The sequence below is a fragment of the Salvelinus alpinus genome, chromosome 39 (assembly GCF_045679555.1).
Source record: "Salvelinus alpinus chromosome 39, SLU_Salpinus.1, whole genome shotgun sequence".
Taxonomy (NCBI): Eukaryota; Metazoa; Chordata; class Actinopteri; order Salmoniformes; family Salmonidae; genus Salvelinus; species Salvelinus alpinus.
Window position 1 is genome coordinate 9386786 of NC_092124.1, and position 21814 is coordinate 9408599.

The 21814-nt window shown below is 42.9% G+C and overlaps 2 protein-coding genes across 5 annotated transcripts; one reads left to right on the forward strand and one right to left on the reverse strand.

Moving 5' to 3' along the window:
* Positions 1–3730: 3730 nt before the first annotated feature.
* LOC139566824 (putative nuclease HARBI1) lies at positions 3731–9684 on the reverse strand. 2 transcript variants are annotated; one of them, XM_071388141.1, is made up of 12 exons: positions 9567–9684; positions 6904–6974; positions 6640–6816; positions 6488–6549; positions 6319–6405; positions 6190–6231; positions 5948–6121; positions 5833–5868; positions 5180–5734; positions 4995–5110; positions 4787–4898; positions 3731–4692 (listed from the first exon to the last, which is right to left on the reverse strand). In XM_071388141.1, the coding sequence occupies exons 9-12, from the start codon at positions 5649–5651 to the stop codon at positions 4322–4324; spliced, it is 1071 nt and encodes a 356-aa protein (XP_071244242.1). In that variant the 5' UTR covers positions 5652–5734; positions 5833–5868; positions 5948–6121; positions 6190–6231; positions 6319–6405; positions 6488–6549; positions 6640–6816; positions 6904–6974; positions 9567–9684; the 3' UTR covers positions 3731–4321. The 2 variants fall into 2 exon arrangements, with proteins under 2 accessions (XP_071244242.1, XP_071244243.1); XM_071388142.1 differs by lacking the exons at positions 3731–4692; positions 4787–4898; positions 4995–5110 and having other exon boundaries at positions 5520–5734.
* On the forward strand, positions 8778–21538 carry LOC139566822 (uncharacterized). Of its 3 annotated transcripts, XM_071388138.1 has the most exons (7): positions 8779–8955; positions 9674–9898; positions 10295–10413; positions 15894–16070; positions 19424–19582; positions 19872–19983; positions 20207–21538. In XM_071388138.1, exons 1-7 carry the CDS (start codon positions 8886–8888, stop codon positions 21085–21087), a joined length of 1743 nt encoding a protein of 580 aa, XP_071244239.1. In that variant the 5' UTR covers positions 8779–8885; the 3' UTR covers positions 21088–21538. The 3 variants fall into 3 exon arrangements, with proteins under 3 accessions (XP_071244241.1, XP_071244239.1, XP_071244240.1); XM_071388140.1 differs by lacking the exon at positions 9674–9898 and having other exon boundaries at positions 8778–8955; XM_071388139.1 differs by lacking the exon at positions 8779–8955 and having other exon boundaries at positions 9640–9898.
* Positions 21539–21814: the final 276 nt, after the last annotated feature.

Genomic DNA, 21814 nt, shown 5'->3' on the forward strand with positions numbered 1-21814 from the left:
TAATGTTAGATTTTAAGAAGATAAATTGTAGAAGTGTGCAACTGCAGCCCGCAATTCGGGTCATTTCTACATGTGCTGTTTTTGATTGGCCAGGACCTGAAAAGACAGTGAATAATTCGAATAAAAATTTTATAAAACGAAACAGGAACTTGTTTTAAATAGGCTGTCTAAATAGTTACAGGCACCATAATTGCTCCCCTTGGGCATATATTATTAAGATAATGAAGCCTATGGAGGATTTTACGCACATGCAAACTTTTCACAGGAGCTGGAAAAAGATCCAGGATAAAGAGAAAGGGGGAATGTCAACTCACCTTTATACTGCTCTCATATATATATATATATATATATATACTACCATCATGGTTGATATGGCCAGTCGTGAACGGACATGTTAAAGGTAAATAAACAAACATGCTAATATTGCCTACAAGCGGATTCAGAACCACGGACAGCGATCAAAATTCCTGCGATTTGACAGTTAGGTCCAACAGAGGAAAGTGGAAGATGTTTTTTTTATTACAAAATGATAAACGAAAAACAAGCAGTCATTTTAAATAACTTGATGTTCCTAAACAGGCTTCCTACAGCCACTGACACCTTTCATGCAAAAGGCATCGCACGTGTCCAAACTTTTCACAGAAGCTGGACAAAAATAATGTCCAAAATATTTAAAAGCCTTAGACTAGACGTAACATAGTAAACATAAATCCGGGACACTCAAATTATACTGAACAAAAATGTAAACGCAACAATCAACAATTTCAATGCTTTTACTGAGTTACAGTTCATATCAAGAAATCAGTCATTTAAATAAATTCATTAGGCCCTAATCTATGGATTTCACATGACTGGGCAGGGGTGCAGCCATGGGTGTGCCTAGGACGGCATAGGCCCTCCCAGTTGGGAGACTGGCCCACCCACTGGGGCGCAAGGCCCAGCCAATCAGAATGTGTTATCCCCACAAAAGGGCTTTATTAAAGACAGAAATACTCCTCAGTTTCATCAGGTGTCCAGGTGGCTGATCTCAAACGACACACAGGTGAATATGCCGGATGTGGAGGTCCTGGGCTGGCGTAGTTACATGTGGTCTGCGGTTGTTTGGCCAGTTGGACGTACTGCCAAATTCTCTAAAATTACTTTGGAGGAGGCTTATGGTACAGAAATCAACATTCAATTATCTGGCAACAGCTCTGGTGGACATTCCTGCAGTCAGCATACCAATTGCACTCTCCCTCAAAACTTGAGTCATCTGTGGCATTGTGTTTTGTGACAAAACTGTACATTTTAGAGTGGCCTTTTATTGTCCCCAGAACAAGGTGCACCTGTGTAATGATCATGCTGTTTAATCAGCTTCTTGATATGCCACACCTGTTAGGTGGATGGATTATCTTGGCAAAGGAGAAATGCTCATTAACAGGGATGTAAACAAATTTGTACACAACATTTTAGAGAAAAAAGCTTTTTGTGCATATGGAACATTTCTGGGATCTTTTCTTTCAGCTCATGAAACCAACACTTTACATGTTGCGTTCATATGTTTTGTTCAATATAGTATGATATGTTAATTTGGTATGTTACTTAAGACAGAAGGTTACTTATGGCTAAAAACTAAAGATGGGTGGGAGTATAAAACAAACATTAGCAACCCAAAGGTTGGGTGTTCGATTCTCATCACGGACAACTACATTTAACATTTACATTTAAGTCATTTAGCAGACGCTCTTATCCAGAGCGACTTACAAATTGGTGCATTCACCTTATGATATCCAGTGGAACAACCACTTTACAATAGTGCATCTAACTCTTTTAAGGGGGGGGGGTTAGAAGGATTACTTTATCCTATCCTAGGTATTCCTTAAAGAGGTGGGGTTTCAGGTGTCTCCGGAAGGTGGTGATTGACTCCGCTGACCTGGCGTCGTGAGGGAGTTTGTTCCACCATTGGGGTGCCAGAGCAGCGAACAGTTTTGACTGGGCTGAGCGGGAACTGTACTTCCTCAGAGGTAGGGAGGCGAGCAGGCCAGAGGTGGATGAACGCAGTGCCCTTGTTTGGGTGTAGGGCCTGATCAGAGCCTGAAGGTACGGAGGTGCCGTTCCCCTCACAGCTCCGTAGGCAAGCACCATGGTCTTGTAGCGGATGCGAGCTTCAACTGGAAGCCAGTGGAGAGAGCGGAGGAGCGGGGTGACGTGAGAGAACTTGGGAAAGTTGAACACCAGACGGGCTGCGGCGTTCTGGATGAGTTGTAGGGGTTTAATGGCACAGGCAGGGAGCCCAGCCAACAGCGAGTTGCAGTAATCCAGACGGGAGATGACAAGTGCCTGGATTAGGACCTGCGCCGCTTCCTGCGTGAGGCAGGGTCGTACTCTGCGAATGTTGTAGAGCATGAACCTACAGGAACGGGTCACCGCCTTGATGTTAGTTGAGAACGACAGGGTGTTGTCCAGGATCACGCCAAGGTTCTTAGCACTCTGGGAGGAGGACACAATGGAGTTGTCAACCGTGATGGCGAGATCATGGAACGGGCAGTCCTTCCCCGGGAGGAAGAGCAGCTCCGTCTTGCCGAGGTTCAGCTTGAGGTGGTGATCCGTCATCCACACTGATATGTCTGCCAGACATGCAGAGATGCGATTCACCACCTGGTTATCAGAGGGGGGAAAGGAGAAGATTAATTAACTACATACTACTTTGCAACTACATAGCATGTTAGCTAACCTTTCACCCTTTAACCCAACTCCTGACCCCTAGCCTAGCTAACATTAGCGACAACAAATTGAAATTCGTAACATATCATACATTTTGCATATTCATTACATGTACGAATAGCAATTAGTGTCGAGCTTGGGAAATCCTATGATAACTCATACCCAAATAATGTTGTTGACTCATCCTATAGTCGTTAGAGATGGGGGTTTGAAATAATTTCACTATTTCACTATAATATCACTAGTATGATGAATTTTGGATGGATATCCAGACATTTTTTACTTGTGTTTTAACCTGAGTACTGCTGCACGAGGAAGCGTGGCGCTCTATTGCAGCTGCAGAGGGGCCGGTGAGATGGTAGCGAGCAGATGGAGGGAGCGAGAGATGATCAAAATTCAGAAAATAACCGTTAAATTCTACAACCACCTAAAAGGAAGCGATTCCCAAACCTTGCATAACAAAGCCATCACCAACAGAGAGATGAACCTGGGGCCTGTTGCACAAAACTAGGATAAGGGATTAAGCCAGGATATCTTGGTGATCCTGGCTCAATTGATCCGTAATCCGGTTGCACTAAAGATGGATAGGGGGCAGGAGGATATGTTATGGTATAAATTACCATGGAGATTTATTCTGTGGAGCTAGCCTGCTCCAGACCAGGCTAAATTCCAGGATCTATTTAATCTCATCCCTAATGTCAGTCAGCAGTCACCACAAATGGAAACCAATAGTTATTTCACTGCTCACTATACATTGTTATCACATATAACTAGACCCACTGTTATTATTTAAACGTTTGTGATCATTAATTTCAATGATTTTGGATAAAAAATGATTTTTAGATGATGTTGCTATCATTAGATAATTTACAGTTTCCCATAGACTATAAGGCTATATATAAAATGATAGAATATTAGGGCCACAGAGGGGAAAAAAACACAAGTCATAATATTGTAACCAGTTGTTTTAAAGGAGGACAGTTGTTAAAATGACAGATGTGGGGCATTTCGTGAAATTGTACTTCAGTATGGTTTCATAAACAAAGACATGCTGATGTGCCAGAATATTAAGTATCACATTGTCATAAGTATCAAAACTGTAAAAACAATATGTAGCTTTTCTGCAGAAAGAACCAGCCTCATAAATTTATGACTTTATCCTTTTTCTTCAGTGTGGCCCTAGTACTCTGTCATATAAACAAATACACATTCCATATGAATATAAAAACACAATGTGTAACATTATGTTCCTTTATTGAATAAGGACAAAACAAAGCAGGTAAACCATCAGCTCCTTTCGAAACTGAAGTCACAGTGACTCTACAAGATGGAAAGCACAGAATCCAAGCATATTATACAAAATGATACATACACATTCAAAGGTCTGTATATAACACACCCTGCATGTCTGCACACTAAAATAAATGCAGGACAAATCCATACACATCAACTGAACAGACAAATGAATGGATGCAGTAGCCTCCCTGCAGCCTTGTATTACACACAGTATACCGCACAAACATCATAAGAGGCCAAATTCGTCAAAAAACGAACCCAAAAAAACCCAAATTCCTCTGCCACCGCAGGACATATTTAACCAAAATTGAAAGCACACATACTAACTAAAATAATTCAACACATATTGGTCCCTCAGCAGCCGACCACTGTCGTCATCAGGGAAGATTGCCGGATTGTCCCAGTCCATGGCTGGTGGCACTCTGGGGGCCCTCTCCTTCCTCAGGCAGGCCACATTGTGGAGGACAGCACAAGCCACAGTAATATCACATGCCCTAACAGGGCTGACCCTTAATTTGTGAAGGCAGTGAAAGCGTGCCTTCAGGAGGCCAAAGGTCATTTCAACTCTGGCCCTGGTCCTGGCATGGGCATGGTTGTAGGCCTGCTGTGCTTCCTGGGGGTCTGTGAAAGGTGTCAGGAGAAAAGGCTGGCAGCCATACCCCCTGTCTCCCAGCAACACACCAGAGAATTCACCTGTCAACACAAAATCTCATCATTACTACCTCATAAACACAGTGATATTCTTGACACAGCCATGATGGTTATAAATAGGGGTTGTGTGGCTTACCTTGTGATAGGCACTGATAGATTTCAGGGGCCCGAAAGATTCTGGAGTCATGGACTGAGCCAGGCCATTTTGCCATAACATTGCTGATCACACAGTCAGCATTGCAGACCATCTGAAATCATAAGATGAGGAATATTACACCAATCAATGCACATCACTGGCAATGCAGAGTGTTCGTCAATGGACAATATCAAAAAGTTATGTTCACCTGAACATTAATGCTGTGAAAGGATTTCCTATTCACAAAATCGGCCTCATGGGCACCTGAGGGGGCTTTTATCCTTATGTGTGTGCAGTCCACTGCACCAATGACATTGGGGAAACCTGTCACACAAAGTAATGAGTATCCTACTATGTGTTAACAGTTGTCCTGTAATTTGTAGATCCTCTTACCTGCAATCCTATAGAACTCCTCTTTGATGTCACAGAGTCTTCTGTGGCCAGGGAAGGAGATGAAGACATCTGCTAATGCTTTGATAGCCAGACACACACTCCTTATTGTGCGGCAAATTGTGGCCTTGTTCAGCTGTTCTGCATCCCCCACTGAGTACAGGAAGGCTCCACTAGCAAAAAAGCGCAAGGCCACACAAACCATTTGCTCCACACTCAGTGCATGGCTCCGTGCAGTGCGGTGCTTAATCCTGGGACCCAGTAGTCTGCATAGATACCTGATGCCATCTGCAGAAAACCTGTATCTTTCATATAGATGGTCATCAGGGAAGGCCAGTGGGTCCAACCGGTCCCTGAAGACCCTTTCTCGCCTGAAGGCTCTCCTCAGCACAAGTGCTTCTTCATCCACCACATCTCGCACGAATGGGCATGCCATTGTCAGAGCAGAAAGGAACACACAATTTTGGGCCTTCATATAGGCTAGTGGCCACACCTGGTGCTGGGGGGGTGGGCAAAAGAGGGCGATGCCTTATAACGATGACTTGGTTGTACTGATTGCTGGGAAAATAAAAAAAACCTTAGAAAGATGCCACCGTCCTGTGTGCTCACAATAAGAGCTCATATGTCATGGCTCACTTGACTTTACGAGAATATACCTAATTTTTATTTTGAGCTGTGTCATCTTCTTGGAGCTGGGGGAGGAAAGAAAAATAATGATTAATACATTTGTGTTACAGTTAGCATACAGTGTACATTGAAGGCATATCTCACCTCCCTCTCAAGTTTTTTTATTTCAAGGTCCAGTTTCCTAATTGTCCTCTTTTTTATTTCGGACTCCAGTGCAAGATTTTCCATCTTTTTCTTCTTGTACTGAATGTCTATGTCTGCCAGTTCTATTTGGCGCCGGAGGTGGTTGCCATACAACTTTCTGATAGCTTGTGAGCTCTGTGAACACAATACAATTAGCGCAGCTGGAATTTGGCAGGATGTGGTGTCCTTTTATTAATACGCACTATGTTGCCAGGCTGGTTTTCCCACTGTATAGCATCTGGGTCCTGTAAAAGAAATTAGATTTTTTGATTTTGATGAGGACTCCTCACCATTGTAGAGTAAATAGTACTTTCACAGTCTTAACATGATACCTCATGCCTTCTGGAATCCAGAGAGATGGTCTCCTCCTCATCATCGTCTCCATCATGTGCTGTTGCTGCTGCACTGGGGCCTTCACCCTATCACATTTAATCGGATTCATATTGAAGCTAGTAGACAAGACATGCCAGGCCTACAGTATGCCTTTGATGGAGTACTCACTGGATCAGCATCGTCTGGTGCTTGTGCTGGTGGCTCTAACAGGAACACAGTGCTGCCAGACACTGCAAGGCAATAGGTAAACCAAAGTCAGACAGTCCAAATTGATTCAATATGAATGTGGTTGTATCCCATGTAGAGATGGAAGGACATACCTTGAATGAAGCGGGTGGCATCTTGGGAGGAACCTATGCTCGTCTCTTTCCCCCCAGGGATCCCCTCTAAGACGGGCCTGCCTTTATTTAGCTCCAAGGCCATGTCCTCTGCTGGGGTAAGGTCAGCCTTTGGTGACCCACCACCCGTGCCTTGTCTGTGGGTATTCTTTTTCACTGCTAAAACAGTACAGACAATGTGTGAGCAGGCACCTTCTGGGTACAATATATGCTTGTGCTTTGTTAAATATTAGTCAGGGACCATACCATTCTGCAGAATGTTCTTGTATTTGATTTTGACCTGCTGCCATGTCCGTTTTGGCCCGTTCATGTTTAATCTACACACACACACACACACACACACATTTAATGGAGTCACACTGCAAAAAATTACTTGGTATTTTTGTCTTGTTTTCAGTAAAAATATCAAAAAATTTATCATAGCTTTATACAGTGTGATGGAGTTACTTTACACAATTTCACTCATATCTGCAGTGCATTTCAATTAAAAATTTAACCGTTTCATAATTACAGTACAACTGCATTTTTGGAGATGTGAATTAAATATTTGAATTGTAATTGTGATGTTTCAGCGGAGCGGTGAGTGTGTAATTGTGCACTACTTAGGCATTCAGGCGGTCTGCAATACTTTGCCACGCTTTTTCTCTTTGCTTTATCACTGTGGCGGTGTTGCCTTTCTTCTTAATTATATCTTTTACCTCCTCGTATGCCTCCATGAGGATTTGTGCTTCCGACGGGGAAAAGTACGCGGCTCTAGTTGCCATGGTAAATCAGTTAATCTGTGATCTGTGGCGGGGTCTATTTGAGTGAGCCGTGAGCGCGCACCTATCCAGGATTGGTTTCACCTGGCTTAATGAATCCGTGTCTGCTCATCCTGGCTTGGTCTTTGTGCAACCAATTAAGCCTGGACGCACATGTTTTGGCTTCATTGAGCTCAGCTGAGTCATTTATCCCGGATGTCTTAATTCTACTTTTGTGCAACAGGCCCCTGGAGAAGAGTCCCCTAAGCAAGCTGATCCTGGGACTCTGTTCACAAACACAAACAGACCCCATAGAGCCCCAGGACAGCAACACAATTAAACCCAACCAAATCATGAGACAAGAAAAAGATAATTACTTGACACATCTGATTTTTTTTTTTTAAACAGAGCAAACTAGAATGCTATTTGGTCCTAAACAGAGAGTACACAGTGGCAGAATAAATGACTGACCCAAACTTAAGGAAAGCTTTGACTATGTACAGACTCAGTGAGCATAGCCTTGCTATTGAGAAGGGTTGCTGTAGATAGAAACTAGGCGGCACTTCCTAATCTCCTACCAAATGTATGAACCATATTAGAGACACATATTTCCCTCAGATTACACAGATCCACAAAGAACTCAAAAACAAAACCAATTTTGATAAACTCCCATATCTACTGGGTGAAATACCACAGTGTGCCATCACAGGAGCAAGATTTGTGACCTGTTGCCACAAGAAAAGGGCAACCAGTGAAGAACAAACACCACCCATATTTATGTTTATTTATTTTCCTTTTTTACATTTACTATTTGCACATTGTTACACTGTATATAGACATAATGACATTTTAATTCTCTTTAATCTTTTGGAACTTCTGTGAGTATAATGTTTACTGTTAATTTTTGTCCACTTCACTTGCTTTGGCAATGTTAACATATGTTACCCATGCCAATAAAGCCCTTAAATTGAAATTGAGCGAGAGACACATTAGCAAGACAGTTTGGCTACAGCCCAAACTAGCTAACATGTACCAGCCACAATGTTATATATCATCATTTACATTACATTTAAGTCATTTAGCAGACGCTCTTATCCAGAGCGACTTACAAATCATCCAACATAACAGTGCCTGTCTTCACTGGAGTATCCTAGACAGCTTGGCATGGTAGGTTAATTGAGGCGCTCTCTTCAACCCCATTCCGTAAACAACAGCCTACCCGTTGGTTGCTGGTTGTAGCCAACTCCTACTCGTTTCAAAAACGTGTAATTACGTAATTTTATTCCATTGTACATTGCAGTAGTGAACTGTCACGTACTTGCGTCACATTGAGCCTATTTGCCACTTTGATTGGTCAACATAAACAAGCTACACTTGAAGTCTACCGGTTGGCTACTAGTCTTTACGGGGCACACGTCATAACTAGATTGAAAAGTTTGTTTTATTAAATTAATCATTTAAAATGATTGTCAGAGGGTGGGTATAACCATGTTTATTCCGAAAAATGTCTGTCCTCACTCTGGTAGCCTATGGACAAACATTAAGAATAAGCTACGTGGTGAGTTGATGCCTATTCGGCAGCTAGTTAGCGACGTGAATTGATCATTCTACTCTGTATGCGTCGTTTGTTGGCAACCTTGTACTTTACGAAGTTTTTGGAACACATTCCTGTTTGAACGTTCCACAAATTATACCCACCCATTGTCAGACGGATGTTTTAATTAATGTATTTATACTCACAACTATTGGCATACTATGGATATTCGAATAACCGTGCATATCTAATAATCGTATTTGTGGCAAAAGCATAAATTTGAGAAAACACTTAAACTTTTCTCAATCAAAGGTTTAAAAAACGCTTGGTATTTCCTTATAGAGGATGAGCTACTCGCGTAAATGTTAACGACCGGTATACCATTCCAACACACAAAATATGATTTTTAACATAATTACCATTTTAAGCAGTACCGTATTTCAAAGAATACGCATATTTTATTTAATCACACCCTTTGAGCTATGACGCCACCCAATAAGATCCTTCTCTTCAGTGTAAACGGAAGCGAACTGTAACCAAGAACAATTTCCACGTTAGCGGTTTTATTTAGACATTTATTTACACCCTGCAATTCAGAATATGACTAATGTAACTGCACAGCATCACATACGTACCCCATGTACTGTTTAATTCGCGTTCGACTTGGTTGATATATGTTTAGGTAACGCTAGCTAGTAGCTGCTAACAATGGCTAACTGTATGGTTTTTCACACTCAAATAGCCTCCATCATGGAGGTGCTAGCGAATTCAGCCGTGGCAGACATCTGTAAACTCGTAGACGACGACTATGCAGTGTTTCGTTTGGAAATAACTCAAAGCCAGAAAGAAAACAGGGCTTTGCGGAGGAAACTACAGCTAGTGGAACTGAAGGTGGCACGGGAGCGCGTCCTCGCAAGTCGTCCCAGTAGTGTCAAGATCCTCGAACGATACAAAGGAATGGCAAGAGGTACATTTTGATTTTGCAGAAGTCGGGGGCTGTTGCCATGTTACCCTCATCACGTGTTCAGATGCGTTACCCAGAATTGGGTCTTGGTCAGCTTCTGGTCACTTCCCCTGATTACTTGGCTATCTTGCACATTTTATTTTACCAGGCAGGTCAATTAAGAACACATTTTTCTTGCACAAAGACACAATATAATATTCTAACAAGATTCTTGATTTACTGAATTTCCTATTGTCATACTCAAAAGAATGTGATGCATGGAACATAAGTCAATCAATAAATAGTGTATCAAGAAGTTATGAGGTGTTTCCTTACATCTTTGCCAATTGTAGACTGTGTACAATATAGCATTGACAGTACCTAACTTAACCACCCCTTTTTCCTCAATCACTCTCTCAGGTGAAGGACATCTCACTGGAGGCCACAGGAGCTTTGTGAAGCCAGCGTGGAGAGATGACCAACCCTTAGCTATAGATGAGGGTAGTGGAACCTCAACTCAGCAGGTTATCGTGATAGAGGTTAGTGTCATAGTGTGACAGATAATCAAACATGGCCCGTTTATTTCAGAAATTCTCCCCTCAGCCATGGGCGCCTGACTTTTTCTGAAAGTGGTGGTGCAAAAGCTTTGGCGTCTGGGGGATCTCTCCCAGAATTCTTAGCATTTTTGAAACCATTTTCCTGCCATTCTACTCTGTTTCTTAACAGGGGGAATCCATATATATGAACAGAACAGAACTATTTTTCTTTGGTTTTCCCACAATAAATTCTATTGAAAAAGTGATATAATTACTAGAGTACTCATCTTCTCCCTTCCCTGAAAATCCCACCCCTAATAATTCATTGACAGATCTGAAACCTAAACAAGCCTGTGACTTTCAAATATTCTGCTCCTCCCCTGACAATCCCACCCACAGTGATCGATTGACAGGCCAAACTGTCAAGGATAAAGAATGATAATGAAATCAAAAATGGGAGGAATAATATTGTTTTACTCAATAAGGATTTAAATGTTGTACTTGGTAGGTTAATACAAAAAACATTGTGAAATTGCACATTAAGTTGTCATCTTTTTGTCACAAATAATGCAATCACAATAATGTAGTACAATTACAAATGTGAACCTTTAACAATTTTTGTCCTCAATATGGCAGTGTTATCTGGTAGGGCATTGAACTGTCAACTTGAAAATGTAAACTAGAGTTTTGCGTTTACATTTGGTCATTCATTATTTTACCATTAAAAAAATAATATTCCAAACATATTAATTTATAATTATTAAATGCGATATTTTTTGTTGGTCAGCTATATATCCATAAATTGTGGCTCTGAATCTGCAGTAGAAAGGATAAAATGTAGCTCCGGTAATATGGGTCATATTTCAACAGATTGACCTAGAGCAAGTGTCTCCAACCTTTACTTTCATAAACGCTACTTCATACGAAAAGAAATGTACTCATATACAACCTGCATACTAGTAGCCTCCTACTCTAATAACGATAGAACAGCACAACAAAATAGATAAACAATTTTCTTTTGCATATGCCTTTTCATGTTAAACACCAGTGGTGCAACTAGTGCTTTCTAACTGCACTGAACCAAAACAGTGGCACGCGGAAACGAAGCAAAACCATTCATCTTGAGGCGACGGGAGGAGGGGGTGCAAAATGCCATCTGTTAGCTATTATATCCTATATATAACATGGACATGAACTACATGGCCAAAGGTATGTGGACACCTGCTTGTCGAACATCTCATTCCTAAATCATGGGCATTAATATGGAGTTGGTCCCCCCTTTGCTGCTTTAACAGCCTCCACTCTTCTGGGAAGGCTTTCCACTAGATGTTGGAACATTGCTACAGGGACTTGCTTCCATTCAGCCATGAGCATTAGTGAGGTTGGACACTGATGTTGGGCGATTAGGCCTTGCTCGCAGTCGGCGTTGTAATTCATCCTAAATGTGTTAGATGGGGTTGAGGTCAGGGCTCTCTGCAGGCCAGTCTTACAAATCCTTTCTGTATGGACCTCGCTTTGTGCATGGGGGCATTGTCATGCTGAAACAGGAAAGGGCCTTCCCCAAACTGTTGCCACAAAGCTGGAAGCACAGAATCATCTAGAATGTCATTGTATGCTGTAGCGTTAAGATTTCCCTTCACTGGAACTAAGGGGCCTAGCCCGAACCATGGAAAAACAGCCCCACACTATTATTTCTCCTCCACCAAACTTTACAGTTGGCACTATGCATTGGGGCATGTAGCGTTCTCCTAGCATCCGCCAAACACGGATTCATCCGTCGGACTGCCAGATGGTGAAGCATGATTCATCACTCCAGAGAACGAGTTTCCACTGCTCCAGAGTCCAATTGCGGCGAGCTTTACACCACTCCAGCCGACGCTTGGCATTGTGCATGGTGATCTTAGGCTTATGTGTGGCTGCTCGGCCATGGAAACCCATTTCATTAAGCTCCGACAAACAGTTCTTATGCTGACGTTGCTTCCAGAGGCATTTTGTAGTGAGTGTTGCAACCGAGGACAGATCATTTTTTTGCTCTTCAGCACTCGATGGACCCGTTCTGTAAGCTTGTGTGGCCTACCACTTTGCAGCTGAGCCGTTGTTGCTCCTAGACATTTCCATTTCACAATAACAGGACTTACAGTTGACCGGGGCAGCAGGGCAGAAATTTTACAAACTGACTTGTTGGAAAGGTGGCATCCTATGACGATGCCACGTTGAAAGTCACTGAGCTCTTCAGTAAGGCCATTCTATTGCCAATGTTTGTCTATGGAGATTGCATGGCAATGTGCTCTATTTTAAACACCTGTCAGCTACGGGTGTGGATGAACTGTATGAATCCACTCATTTGAAGGCGTGTCCACATACTTTTGTATATATAGTATATCTATTTTAATACAGACTAGCTCAAAACATTACTAATCATTTGAAAACAACAAATACATTTTCTGATATTAAAGTGGGTGCGCAAAAACATCAGTTTGCACCCCTATTTTGAAAGTGGGGGTGCAGCTGCTCCATTGCTCATAGCTATTAATTTGCTTACAAGTACATCCTTATTTATCTGCCACAGGGGAGCTTGTGAGTGGGCCTGTGGCGGTCACGGAATTTCATCAGCCAGTGATTGTCAAGCAAATAACTGTCGGCCTCCGGTAATTGACGTTAATGAACATAAACACGTTCAGCATCTTCTGGCTTCCACACAAAGCCTACAAGCCACTGATGCAGACCTTTGGAACATCTACATTTTAAAAAGTCTAATAAATCCATGTAATATAGCCTACACCTTCACAATAAATCTATTTATTTTAGACAGGTCTAAAGAAGCATGATATGAAGGAAATGTAGTCTATTTTAGAAGAACAGAATAGCATACTCTGAGGTGTCCTGATCTGGCTATGCCAAATGGCTGTGGGCTACACTAGTTCATTTAGCAGACAAGATTTGCTTAGAATTCCGTGGCATCATTTTATAGTATGAACAATACAATTGAACAAAGCTGACTAAAATAGAAAGAATATTTTCTCCAAACGATTTGAGGGAGTGCGCACATGCGGCTATTCTGTGCTGAGTGGTTAACAAATAAATAAGTTATTAATATAACTTTAGTTGTTCTACAAACATTGGGCTATATGTTTTGATTTGTAATACATTGTAAGGCTGCATGATGCGACGCTAATGATTTATTTTTAAAGTCGCTTAAAGGCATGAGCTCTGCTTAGTTTTTTGCGCAGTACACACTTTATCAGTCTCTCATTCACAGTTTGACAAGCACTTGATAATGCCTCGAATTTCACGGCAGCATCCCCTTTGTGTGGCCATAATGCACCATTTTTAAACAATCCATTCTGTGCGAGAAGTAAATATTCCAAACATATTCTGGGGCAGTTGTGGGATGCGATAGATTCCAAATTAATACAACCACTAGCATCAAAAAAACTTTTTTATACAATGTGGCTGACGCAACAGCTTTAAATGTTGATAAACTATTAGGCTATTTCTTCACATGATAAGCGCAGCAATGCGCACACTGCAGCAGGCTATAAGCACAAATGTTCCATTAGCGGGAAAACACCATTATCAAAAGTGAACGCAAATGCGATAATGCTTTTATTATAAAGGTGCATTTTTATGGTGAAAACGATCTTCCCCAAACTTGAAACTCACACGCTGCTTACGTATGCCAGTTAGGCTCTACACCCCTTGTAAAGCAGATTAATGAGTTTAATTTTATGGCCACACAAAGGGGATGCTGCAGCCTAGGGCTAGCTCTGCCACTAGAGATTCTGGGTTCGAGTCCAGGCTCTGTCGCAGCCGGCCGTGACCGGGAGACCTATGGGGCGGCGCACAATTGGCCTAGCGTTGTCCGGGTTAGGGAGGGTTTGGCCGGCAGGGATATCCTTGTCTCATCGCGCACTAACGACTCCTCTGGGGCAGGCCGGGCGCAGTGCACGCTGACACAGTCGCCAGGTGTACGGTGTTTTTCTCCGACACATTGGTGCAGCTGGCTTCTGGGTTGGATGGGCATTGTGTCAAGAAGCAGTGCGGCTTGGTTGGGTTGTGTTTCGGAGGACGCATGGCTCTCGACCTTCGCCTCTCCCGAGTCCGTACGGAAGTTGCAGCGATGAGACAAGACTGTAACTATTACCAATTGGATACCACAAAAAAAGGGTGAAAAATAAATAAAAAATAGTTTAAAAAGACATGATGTGATATTTCCGTCTTTTTATTTTTTGTAAATTAGCATTAATTTCTAAAAATCTATTTTTGCTTTGTCATTAAAGGTCTATTGTGTGTAGGTTGATGAGGGAATCATGTTTAATCAATTTTAGAATAAGGGCCTCCCGGGTGGCGCAGTGGTCTAGAGCACTGCATTGCAGTGCTATGCTGCGCCACCAGAGTCTGGGTTCGCGCCCAGGCTCTGTCGCAGCCGGCCGCGACCGGGAGGTCCGTGGGGCGACGCACAATTGGCTTAGCGTCGTCCGGGTTAGGGAGGGTTTGGCCGGTAGGGATATCCTTGTCTCATCGCGCTCCAGCGACTCCTGTGGCGGGCCGGGCGCAGTGCGCGCTAACCGAGGGGGGCGGGTGCACGGTGTTTCCTCCGACACATTGGTGCGGCTGGCTTCCGGGTTGGAGGCGCGCTGTGTTAAGAAGCAGTGCGGCTTGGTTGGGTTGTGCTTCGGAGGACGCATGACTTTCGACCTTCGTCTCTCCCGAGCCCGTACGGGAGTTGTAGCGATGAGACAAGATAGTAATTACTAGCGATTGGATACCACGAAAATTGGGGAGAAAAAGGGGATACAAATTTAAAAAAAAAAAAAAAAAAAAAATTTTTTAGAATAAGGCTGTAACCTAACAAAATGTGTAAAAAGTCAAAGGGTCTGAATACTTTCCAAAGGCACTGTATGTGTGAAATGTGTTTTGATTTATAATGGACCATTATCATGCACCTGTCTCAACAGGGGCAGCTGAAAAAATACATGTCATCTATGCACTTAAATAGCGACTGGAGGACGCTTTTCCCATGATTAATTTTCATGCCAGCCAGGTAGATTATACTCCTGTTGTAAAGATAAGCAATGTGCTTAATATTAGGAAACTTGAAGTAAATATAGTAGGCCTAGCCAATCGAAAGCTGATGGGATCCTCCTCTTTTTAATAGAGGCCATCGCTCTTTTTTTTCGCGCAATTGCATAGCCTATAGAATTGTTGCGCAACATGAGCTCATGGGCTCTCATGAAGTGTTTGATTAGATTTCCAATTTCATTTGCATTAATGTCAGAGTGATTAGACGGACAATAGAGTGCTGAGTACCAGGCAGTTAGCAAGTTTGGTATTCTACTAATGACCATCAGCAGCATCGGAGCTTGGAGAAGCCTATTTGACTGCCTTTGTGTCTCGTTACCACCGGTGTGGCGGTAATACGCTCACCGCAACAGTCCTACTTCCCTGTTATACAATTCAACAATCTCCTCTTTTTGTGTCAGTCTGCAGATGCAGAGGCTGCAGGTCCTGGGGTGAAGCAGGAGACGTCTGAAGGAGAGGAGGACCCACGGCACAGCAGAGACATCCAGACTGGATCGACTGGAGCGCCCCCTATAGCTACGGAAGACACCGCAACTGCCCCCGCGCCCCAGGCCAAGACTCGACGCAGCATCACGGAGGTCAGTGGAGCGCCGAACGCCGTCCTCAAGTCAGAGACCGACACAGAGACTTTAACTGTAACACACAGGCTCTTACACACAGGATCTGACCACAGATCAGACCCAGAGAGACTGGTCTGTCCTCCTGCTCAGAGGACGGTTCATTCCCGTGGTGATGGTGAAACGTTAGACACCGGTGTTGATGATCTGTCTTGTTCTTACGCTACAGAGATGGACCCTGGCAATATGCCCTTTGGTTTAGAGACACAGACTGATCTGTCTAAAGGGGACTGGAACCAGTACAGTAGTAATGTATACTCTGAAGGGTGCCTAGATAAGAAAGGGGAGGTTATAGTGGTAGATGAGGTGATTGTGAAAGTGGAGGGTGACGCTCCTCCCACATGGAATGCAGATAGTCACCAAGGAGATGGACACTCACAGGGCAGAGGTTTCTTAGATTACAGGGGAAGCTTAGAGACAAATACAAATATTGTGACCCACTCCCCTGTACACAGGTTCTGGGATCGCGACCCAGTGTCAACGTCGACGGCATCTTCTGATTCACATGGCCGTGTACTTTTTGATCAGGTATTGAATTCAAACGAGAAGGCTAGAGCCCAGGCTCAGGGAGGGGGAGACACATCAGGCAATAGTAAAGCGAAACGGTTCCCCTGCATGTTCTGTAACAAAGGTTTCAGCTGCCCCCAGAAGGTTGAGGTCCACCAGAGGGTCCACACAGGGGTGAAACCCTTCAGCTGTACCCAATGTCATATGTGCTTTGCCCAGGCTGGCAACCTGAAGAGGCACCAGAGGGTCCACACAGGGGAGAAACCTTTCAGCTGCCCCCAGTGTGAGAAGAGGTTCTCCCGCCAACACCAGCTGAAGATGCACCTGAAGGTCCACACGGGAGAGAGGCTGTTTGCCTGTACTCACTGCGGGAAGAGGTTCTCAGAGAGGAGCTACCTCAGGATACACCAGCAGAAAAAACATTCCACTATAACATAGAAAGTAATCGTTCCACTCAATAGCAATTGACGTTTAGATCAAGCCCTGCAGTAAAGACATATGAATTGTCAGTGTTGTCAGCATAAAAGATCCACAGATGCATTTGGAATAACGAGAGTAACAGATTTGACTTTAGAATATTCCTGGGTAGAATATTGCATCCAGACATTGTGTGATATAAGGCATATATACTGAACAAAAATATAAACGCAACATGTAAAGTGTTGGTCCCATGTTTCATGAGCTGAAATAAAAGATCCCAGAAAAGTTCCATACGCACAAAAATCTTATTTCTCTCAGATTTAGTTAGTGAACATTCCTCCTTTGCCAAGATAATCCATCCACTTGGCAGGTATGGCAAGCGGTCACTACTGTAAATAAGAATTTGTTCTTAACTGACTTGCCTAGTTAAATAAATAAAATCAAGAAGCTGATTTAAACGGCATGATCATTACAAATGTGCACCGTGTGCTGGGGACAATAAAAGGCCACTCTAAAATGTGCAGTTTTGTCACACAACACAATGCCACAGATGTCTCAAGTTGAGGGAGCGTGCATTTGCCATGCTGACTGCAGGAATGTCCACCAGAACTGTTGCTAGAGAATCAAATGTTAATTTCTCTACCATAAGCTGTCTCGAACGTCATTTTAGAGAATTTGACAGTACAACTGGCCTCACAACCACAGACCATGTATTACCATGCCAGCCCAGGACCTCCACATCTGGCTAATTAATCTGCGGGATCGTCTGAGACCAGCCATCCGGAAAGCTGATGAAACTGAGTATTTCTGTCTGTAATAAAGCCCTTTTGTTGGGAAAAACTCATTCTGACTGTCTGGGCCTGGCTTCACTGGCACCCCATTCATTTGAAATCCATAGATTAGGGCGTAATGCATTTATTTCAATAGGCTGATTTCCTTATGTGAACTGTAACTCAGTGAAATAGTTGCATGGTGCGATTTTTATTTATTTGTTCAGTTTATAAGCATAAAACGTATGTTACACATTGTGTTTGTACTGTGTAGCCTATAAGATGTTCACAATGCCTGTTTCATTACTTCCATTCAACTACAGAATTTTTTTTGCTTAATTTCTTTCCCCAATACACTTTTAATGAGAAAATGTATGCAGTTTATCAAGTTCATGCAGATTTTTGGTTGAGACGTGTATTTGTGATTTTCATATGGATGGTTAATAAACACAACATGGGACTTTTCATTCTAAAAGTTTCATTGAGACTCTCTTCAGTATACATCACATCTGATCTCACCCTATTTTGCATACACCCGACAGCTCAACGTCAACAGTGAAGAGGCGACTCCGGGATGCTGGCCTTCTAGGCAGAGTTGCAAAGAAAAAGCCATATCTCAGACTGGCCAATAAAAATAAAATATTTAAGATGGGCAAAAGAACACAGTCACTGGACAGAGGAACTCTGCCTAGAAGGCCAGCATCCCGAAGTCGCCTCTTCACTGTTGACATTGAGACTGGTGTTTTGCGGGTACTATTTAATGAAGCTGCCAGTTGAGGACTTGTGAGGCGTCTGTTTCTAAAACTATACACTAATGTACTTGTCCTCTTGCTCGGTTGTTTACCGGGGCCTCCCACTTCTCTTTCTATTCTGGTTAGAGACTGTTTGCGCTGTTCTGTGAAGGGAGTAGTACACAGCGCTGTATGAGATCTTTAGTTTTTTGGCAATTATTCGCATGGAATAGCCTTCATTTCTCAGAACAAGAATAGACTGACGAGTTTCAAAGAAGGTACTTTGTTTCTGGCCATTTTGAGCCTGTAATCAAACCCACAAATGCTGATGTTCCAGATACTCAACTAGTCTAAAGACGGACAGTTTTATTGCTTCTTTAATCAGCAAAACAGTTTTCAGTTGTGCTAACAATTGCAAAAGGGTTTTCTAATGGTCAATTACTCTTTTAAAATGATAAACTTGAATTAGCTAACACAACTTGCCATTGGAACACAGGAGTGATGGTTGCTGAAAATGGGCCTCTGTACGCCTATGTAGATATTCCATAAAAAATCTGCCGTTTCCAGCTGCAATAGTAATTTACTACATTAATGTCTACACTGTATTTCTGATAAATTTGTGGTTATTTTAATGGACAAAACATTTGCTTTATTTTCAAAAACAAGGACATTTCTAAGTGACCCCAAACTTTTGAACGGTAGTGTATTTATGTCCACCATGATGGGTTTAACAACAATTAAGTCATTCTGTAACTACAGTATAGGACTCAAACGTAGTGATGATGGGTAAACACGATGTTGAAAGTGTGTTTATTATCTGTGTGTATACGTACCTGAGGGAGTGTATGTCTGTGTAATCTGTATCACCTGTCTCTTCCATGAGTAGGAGGGTCCAGAGGTGCTGCTGGTGAAGGAGGAGGGTTGTGAGGAGGGTCTGGGGAACCCTGAGGGGACCATGGTCATGGAGGACAACCAGACTACACCTCCTCCTGAACCCACAGAGGAACCAGCTGGCCAGCACAGGACCACACACAGTCTCACTGAGGTGAGCCCACAGTAAACTACTGTCTGTATGGTATTAGGTCAGGGTCTGTATCCTCAAAGCCTCTCAGAGTAGGAGTGCTGATCTAGGATCAGTTTAGCCTTTTAAATCATAATGAATAAGATTATATGGAAAGATATTAGATCGGCATTTTTGCATAGTATAAAATCTACTAACATGTTTGCATAGTACTCATAGCAATCCCTCATTGCCCAATCAGAAGATGCTCCATAGCAGGGTGCTCATATCAGATTTCTTGATCCAATATCCTCTCACTCTGTATCTCTTACAGTCAGTAGACATGGAGGATGGGAAGCCTGATCTGCTGCTGGTCAAAGAGGAGACGATAGAAGACGAACCAGAGAGCATTGATCTGCTGAGTGGATTAAAGATGGGGGAGCAAGGTAAGAGAAATACATATAGCCTACATACAGTAATAGATCTTCAAGGGAATAGTGATGCGCCTGGCTATTATTATTTCTACGTTCATAAAATGAAATCAAAACAGTTTATGTTTACATACAAAAACACATATTATAATGTATGAACTTGACCAGGTAATGGACCCCCCCAAAATAGTTTTCTCTGCCATGTTTGTAAAGTCGATTTTGTAACCTCTTCCTGCAGGTGGTTGGCTGGAGGCTAACAGAGACTGGGCGGCCATCTTGCATTCCCAGACCCAGACGGGTGCAGCCAAGGGCCCCGGGGACGACAACATTACTGAGCAAGACAGGACCAGCGGCGATATAGTGGAGGTCAGTGGATGGGACAGCGTCCTCAACTCTGGGCTGGGGAACAACACTCTTAGCCACAACCAGAAACAGACAGTGGAACACAAAACAACAACTGAACTTAGTCTCCACGACAACAGACTGGCTGAGACCAGGGCGAGGCGTAGATTAGGTCTGCATGGACGGGGTGGTGTTGGTATGAGGCGGGAGAGAACAGCCACAGACTCGTTTAGCGATGCTCCGTCCTGCTCCTATAGTTGTGATTCAGAGAGACTGATGGCGCCTCAGGTTAACCCCCTAACAGATGCTGCCTTCAGCCTGCCTTCTATAGGATCTATCAACTGGAACATGGACCCTGCGACAACACAGACATTCCCTGGCATTCGTCCTCCTCACACTCTCCTGATGTTAAACCAGACCTCAGACAATGCCAGTGCCTCAATACTAAATGGCTACACAAGCCTATTGACAAATGACAGTAGTAGTAACGCTATCAGTAGATCCGGTGGCAAAGAGAAGCGCTTCCCGTGTTCATTCTGTGGGAAAGCCTTCAATTTCCCCAAACAGATGGAGATCCACCAGAGGATGCACACAGGGGAGAAACCTTTTGGCTGCCACCTGTGTGAGAAAAGGTTCTCCCACCAGCACCACCTGAAGAGGCACAAGAGGGTCCACACAGGGGAGAAACCCTACAGCTGCCCCCAGTGTGAGAAGAGGTTCTCCCGCCAGGACCAGCTGAAGATGCACCTGAAGGTCCACACTGGAGAGCACCTGTAACCACTGCGAGAAGAGGTTCTCAGAGAGGAGCTACCTCAGGATGCACCAGCAGAAAATGCACATATATAGTGACATGTAATGTAGTACTAGTTAGTTTGTAATTCATTCTGCTGGTTTAGGATGTAGTAGGGAAGTGGATGAGGTGAACTGAGGAAAGAATGAGTATGATGATATGCTGATGGTGTCTGTAAAAATGCTTCACTGATGAAAAGTGACAACTATGTCTTGTAGGGTGATGCTGGTGTTTTATAATGAGGAAATGATAGTGCCTTAATTCATGTTTACTTCACATGAAGATGTGTGTAATGTTGAATCTTTTCCAAAGTATTCTAAAATACATTTTATCAAAGCGAGGGTACCAGATTTACAGAAAGGGTGTTACCATAGTGAGAAAAGTTATTGTACTTGTCACGTATCATTTTGTGCAATAAACATACTGTACTTCACGTTATGTGAGTGTTTGACCATTTTATTGAAATTAAATACAAAATGTACTCTGCTGACCCCCTTGTTTTTTTTGTATCATTGCGTGGACTTCCCTTATCTCAGTCGAACCAAAATGTATTTAATTCTGGAATCATCACATATATGGAAATGTTTTTATAATACTCTCCAATCGCTCTATATTGTTAGGTACTTGAATCAGTGTCAGAGATGGGCTTGACTGGTTATCATTTTTTAATGTCATGTTTCTGTGTGTACAGCAAAGAGTTTCTTATATAAACCT